The following is a 6,149-nucleotide window of genomic DNA, read 5'->3' as shown; positions in this document are numbered from 1 at the left end:
CCCTGCGGGGAGCTGTTGGAGTTGTACCCGAGGGGCCAGAGCAGGGTGTGACAGCCCTGCTCAAACTTCCTCGTTGGTCCTCCCACCTGCATCTCCCCCCGGGTGTTGTGGTGCCTAAGTTGTGCACAAGCACCCTCGGGCTGAGCCGGACCGTCGGAGGGGCGATGGCTACGCAGCGTGTCGGTTACTGCGGGGGCGAGAGGAGGGTGAGAGGAGGGGTTCCTTTCCAACAGCCCCAGCTCCTCAACACACACGGCTCGCTTTTTGGCTGAAGTGGCAATTGCTCTCCTCTGACTCGGCGCGAAGCACTGCTCTGGTGTGGGTATTTCCTGCAGCTGAGAGCTCAGCCGAAGGACACACAGGGCAGCAGCTTCCGTGGGTAGACAGACATACATTTGAGTCCTCAAGGCGTTTCTCCTTACGTGAGAATCTTTCTGGTATACATTACAGAGGAAAGCCAAACCTACTGGACATGGGATCCCTGATGATCAAACCAGTGCAACGAGTGATGAAATATCCCCTGTTACTCTGTGAACTCCTGAATTCAACTCCCACTCATCACCCCGACCACGAGGTGCTGCAAGACGCTCTCCTTGCTATGAAAAACATTAATGTGAGCATCAATGAGCTGAAAAGGAGGAAAGATTTAGGTAAGAAAAAGGCATGGTAAGTTCTGTCTTTGTAGGTTTGGGCTGGCAACTGCAACAGAGGTTTAAACCCCGACATACCATGACAACAGTTTTGGCTGGTGCAGCCCAAGGTGTGTAATATGCTGGGTTTATAGAAGGTGACAGATACCTTAATGTCCCTTGTCCTCAGCCAGTTATGTTACCTGACTGGTAACTCCAGAGATTAGGAAGTGGTGAAAGAGTTCATGTTATATCCATGTCCGTTGTCTGTAGTGCAAACGCTGGTGGTAAGCAAGACACAGGAATAGCGGTATTTCTCACAGAATTGCCACGCTGAGGCCCTAACCTCACTCTTCCTGCAGCTAGCATCGATAACGGGGCTTCCAGCATCTCAGCTATGCTCACACAAGATTACAGCGAGTGACAGCACAGTGTCTGCTCTCAAAGGGTTTCCTACCTGTGTGCCCGGCCCTGCGAAGGGCCCTGTGAATACAGATTATTAGTGTCACGCAATTCTCTCGGCAGTGCTGAAGTATAAGAGGAACGATGATGATGAAACCCTTAAAGAAAAGTTTTCCCGACTGAATATCCACTCCATTAGCAAGAAATCCAAGAGGGTCACCAGCCACCTGAAGATACTGACGGGGGGAGAACCTCAGGTACTTACTCATCCAGCTGCAGATGTGCACTGACAGCTTCAGTCCTGCTTTTGCGCTGGGCTTTTTATAACAACGCGTTGGAAATGGTGTTTGTGGTGTTGCTTTTTTCCTGCACCGTCTAGGAGGTAATTTTCTGACTGTCCCAGAGGACGGGAAAGATCTTTGTGACTGAAACAGAAAATAACATGACGTCTTCTCCACCTTTTCCTTTTTTATCTAAGAGTTTCTCAAACTTCCCACCTCCGGCAGAGGAAGCGACTGGCAGTTTTGTGACACTCAGCCCGAGATCAGGGCTCTGTGGATGGCCTGGCAGTCGTCACTGTTGGTGCTGAGAATGTGCTCGGCCCGTCCTGCTCCGCGCGGTGCCGCTCAGGCTCTGAGACCACCGGGGCAGGAGCAAACCTGCGGGTTAGGAAAGGCCTGGGGTTTGCCTCTGCACGTCCAAGGCCCTGGAACCGTCAGAACTACCAGGGGCAAAGAACCCTGTGAGAAGTCTGACGGGTGTCAGGCACCCAAAAATAAAGTGCTCCTTCAAAATTTCAATGCAAAACCTAGCAGGATAAACGTTTTCAGGAAAGCCTCGATCTGAGGCTGAAAGAAAATCAATCACAAGTGACCTTGCAACGCTCTCCCGGGCGCCTCGCTGCCCGAGGCGGCCGCGTGCACGAGGCCTTTCTAGATGCAGCTTTACGAGACACGTGCTGGTTTTTCCTGTTTTATGAGTGGTTTTCCCCTGCCTCTGCCATGAACTACCCACATTTATTTTTTCCGTTCATTCATTTGTACAGCGGGAACTTTTGCATTCAGACTGGGACACCAGCGAGGCTGTAAAATCAGAGAGCAGGGAATTCAGTTTCATTAAGAGGAGGTGTGGGTTTTTTTAATTTAAACGCTTCTGTTTCATTTTTTTGGGGATATTTTAATTAAGCTTAAAACATGTTAGAACCATTTTAGAACCAGGATACATCTGTTAAAGATTCAGCCCTCTGTCCTGCTTAATCAGACTAAGGAAGTTCCCAGTTCACGTCTCTGAAACCCGCGGTGACCTGCAGCGCAGCCGCTGAAAGTGAGACCCAAGATGCCTCAGATTCCCCACATAAACGGCAGGCAGAAATAAAGGCATTGCAGGGTTTGCCGGGCAGCAGGGCAGAACAGCAGGGCAGCAGAGCAGGAGGGCAGCAGGGCAGCAGAGCAGGAGGGCAACAGGGCAGGAGAGCAAGAGAGCAGCAGAGCAGGAGAGCAAGAGAGCAGCAGAGCAGGAGAGCAAGAGAGCAGCAGAGCAGGAGAGCAAGAGAGCAGCAGAGCAGGAGAGCAAGAGAGCAGCAGAGCAGGAGAGCAAGAGAGCAGCAGAGCAGGAGAGCAAGAGAGCAGGGAGGGCAAGAGAGCAGCAGATCAGCAGAGCAGGAGAGCAGGAGGGCAGCAAGGCAGGCCTCTGCCCACTGCCAGAGTCCCAGCTGAAGAGCTGGCATTGCTCTAGTGGGCAGCCCCCCTTGCCGGGGGGAAGCTCCCACCACCCAGACAAGCACCCAGGGAAGGGATGCCCTGACTGAAAAACACCCTACATTTTCCCCACCGTCTTCTTAAATGGAGCACCAATATATGGGAAATGAGGTGTTTTACGGGCACACAAAGGTGTGCTTGGAATAAAGCAACTCCCTGTTTCCACAGGATTAAAAATTACATTCTGTAGCTCCTTGCCCCATGCCTTTGACTTTTCTTGATTGAAAGTGGAGCTTGGGAGAATTGGGGGCCCATCAGTTCTGTTTGTAAAGGGAGAAGTTTGGGAAGGCATGGGATTTTTCCTGCAGCACTCTGGATGTTTCTTTCACTGGCCAGGCTCTGCGGGCTGCCCAAATAACAGTGCAAACCTCTGTTGCAGGTGAAGGATCAAACTTTCAATGAGGCAGAAAAGTTGTTTCGAAGTTTAGAGAAGACGGTGAAACTGTGTGTGAAGAACATTGCTCTCTCCTCACAACATCTGCAGGTGGGTACCGGCCGTGTTGGAACCCCTGCCCACAAACCATGTCCACAACCAGCTTAACATCCTTCTGCACCGGTTAGGCAACACCGAATTATTCATAAGCAGGCTGTAAATATGAAATGGGTATGAAATAAATGAGTTGTGCTGCCACTGCAAAGACAGCTAGAAGCCCACACTTGTGCATGTGTCCCCTTGCATGAGCAGGCTCTGGGGAGACCCGTGGGTGCAGCGCAGGAAAGAAGGTGCTTTCAGTCACTGTGTGCAGCCGCCATGTGGGTCGTGCACATCTGCTGCCGTGGGACAACGACTGCTTCTCCCTAAAAGCGGAACTGAGCTGCGGCCATGTGAATTAAAATGGCCTAAAATCCATATTCTGGATGTGAAGACTCCCGCCGTTAAGCTATTGCTGAGGGCCAGCGTTACATGTGCTACAATCCTTCCCAACTGTCCCCTCCCACGGACAATTGTCCAACTTCGTAGGTGGCACGAGCCTGTCGAGGCGTTAGCGTGCCCAAACCAGACGCGGAGGTTGTGCGAGGGGCAGGTGAGGCCAAGGGCCGGCTGGCTGGAGCTTACCACAGACACACCTCGTTCGGGTCAGCAAAGCGGGGAGGCCAGGGAGCTCAGGGCTGTTGCCTGGAATGGCGTTGGCAGTTCCTGACCCAAACGGATGCACACTTCATTAAGATTAAAATCCGGAGTAGTGAAACACGGCGCTGTAGTCCTACTTAGCCCCCGAAACAGGCCTTGGAGGGTGCGTGGGTCCTCAGCTGGCTCCTCGCCGAGGAGTAGCTAACTTCCAGGGGGACACTCACGAGGCTGGGGCATAATTTTTTCAGCTGAACATTAACAACTTGATTCTTAAATAGTTTACATTGAAAATAGAGAAAACACGGGTAAATATTATCCCAGTAAGGAATCCCGCAATGGCTGGAAACCGCACAGGGAGGGCCCAGGTGTCCGATCCCGTCGGGATTACTGCAGTACCTGCATGAGTGCAGTGTATCCAACCGGATGGTTATCCAGCTCCACCTTCCCTTTTAGGAGTCCATCCGCCTGGCTGCACAGAGCATAGCTGGGCTGGGGGAAATCCTGCAAGACAGAGACGACCAAGTCAGCGGCTGTTCGGAAAAACGGACCAACGCTGCTCATCCCCATGAAGACCTTGTAAGTTTGTGCAGAGCCCAGTGTTAGCAGCCAGCTGTGTGTGTGACAAAACGGGTGTGGGAAAGGTGGATGGAGAAGAGCAAACAACCCTAGGAATCCAGTGGGAAAGATCAGTGGGGTTTTGAGCAGAGTTTCTGTAAGAAGTAAGAGAAAGTTAGTACCTGAAAGGGCCACAAGGAAGCTGGGGGGGGCTTTTCCCAAGGGCAGGGAGTGACAGGACAAGGGGTGACGGGTTTAAAGGAAAAGAGGGAGATGGAGATGGGCCATCAGGAAGGAATTCTTCCCGCAGAGGGTGGGAGCACTGGGACAGGTTGCCCAGAGAAGCTGTGGATGCCCCATCCCTGGGAGTGTCCAAGGCCAGGCTGGATGAGGCTTGGAGCAACCTGGGCTATGGAAGGTGTCCCTGCCCATGGCAGGGGGTGGGGCTGGATGGGCTTTAAGGTCCCTTCCAACCGTAACCATTCTGTGATTCTATGATAAATTCAGTGTCAGCACACTGTGTTTTCCCTAGAAGAGCCAAAGGAAACTTCTCAGGCTAAATTCCTGGGTGTAAACCACAATCTTTGTGCTCAATTTGCACGTTTCACCTGACCTTCAGCCAAGAGCAGCAGATCTCTGCTTTGCTACTTCTGTTACCCACACGGGCACAGATAGAGGGACTTTTGTGACGGTTCTTGTGCTCATGAACAATTCACCCCAGAATCACAGACCTGGGAAAATCTCAGTTTATTACCTTTTTGGGTAAGTTACAATCCTTCATGTAGGGAAGCCATGGCAAATCTGAACACAGCCCACAGGGCCTCAAAGCAATCAACAAGAAGTCATGGTTTTTCAACTAGGCTCTTGCTCTCAGGGCCCAAAAGAGCTCCAGTGCCTGGCTTTACCAAAACAGACTAAACGCCTCTTCAGATGGGGCAGGCTGCTTCTCCAAACCGCTGCTCAAGCTGCAAAAATTCAGGGAGGGAGGTTTTCTTACGCTTTCCTGGGTTTGTGCAGACTAAAATATAGCCACTCAGTCCTTTCCAAACCCCCGACAGCAGAGTCTGCCGAGAACAGAAGGGTATTTGATGGACCACATCCCCTCAGATCATGACAGGGAAGTAAGATGTTGTATTTCCCCTCCTTTGGAGTTCCTGCTGTTGAAAAGGATCTCAGAAATTAAATCTGAGCAATCAGAAAGATACTTTCAGTGCCTGCACGCAGCACAGCAGGGCACCGCTCTACTGCTGCAGGGTGAGCGTGTCCAGCACGGAACATGCCCCCACGTTCAGAAACAGCAACGAAAAGCAGAAGCAATTCCACAGTAGGTGGAACAGGAACATGAGCTGCTGTTGGCTCATGATCCAGCTGTTCTGAAGGTCTGTGTAACCTAAAAAAAGCATCTTAAGCTTGTTTTAGCTGTGGACGTTGTTATTAACCATGTTAATTCCTACTCATTATCCATTTGTTTCTGTGGCTGGTGTTTACAAGGGTGCCCTGTGCTATGTATAAGGTATTTTTGTCCTGACGTTGCGTGACGAGTAGGTGTTCTCACTGCACAACCCAGTGTCCTTCACCTCTTTTCCTGAAAGGCTTTTATCATGGCATATCTCAGATCGGGCTCAGGTGAATCTTCTTTTGTCCTTTGTGCATTTGTCAGTAACAAATACCTTCCTCATTAGAATTTAGGGGAGATTTTAGGGCAGAAATCCATAATGGCCGCTTCTCTTCCAG

The 6,149-nt window shown here is 51.1% G+C and overlaps 1 protein-coding gene across 1 annotated transcript in view; it reads left to right on the top strand.

Moving 5' to 3' along the window:
- Positions 1–450: 450 nt before the first annotated feature.
- Positions 451–6,149, top strand: part of LOC104506451 (rho guanine nucleotide exchange factor 38-like) — a gene marked incomplete at its 5' end in the record, with an annotated part of 10,927 nt that continues 5,228 nt past the window's right edge. Inside the window, 4 exons of the mRNA XM_010147396.1 lie at positions 451–650; positions 1,155–1,288; positions 3,168–3,272; positions 4,314–4,436. Coding sequence (XP_010145698.1) covers positions 451–650; positions 1,155–1,288; positions 3,168–3,272; positions 4,314–4,436 — 562 coding nt within the window. The remainder of the gene's footprint in view (positions 651–1,154; positions 1,289–3,167; positions 3,273–4,313; positions 4,437–6,149) is intronic.

The sequence above is a fragment of the Eurypyga helias genome, unplaced genomic scaffold (assembly GCF_000690775.1).
Source record: "Eurypyga helias isolate BGI_N326 unplaced genomic scaffold, ASM69077v1 scaffold37832, whole genome shotgun sequence".
NCBI lineage: Eukaryota > Metazoa > Chordata > Aves > Eurypygiformes > Eurypygidae > Eurypyga > Eurypyga helias.
This window is presented reverse-complemented; position numbering and strand designations above follow the sequence as displayed.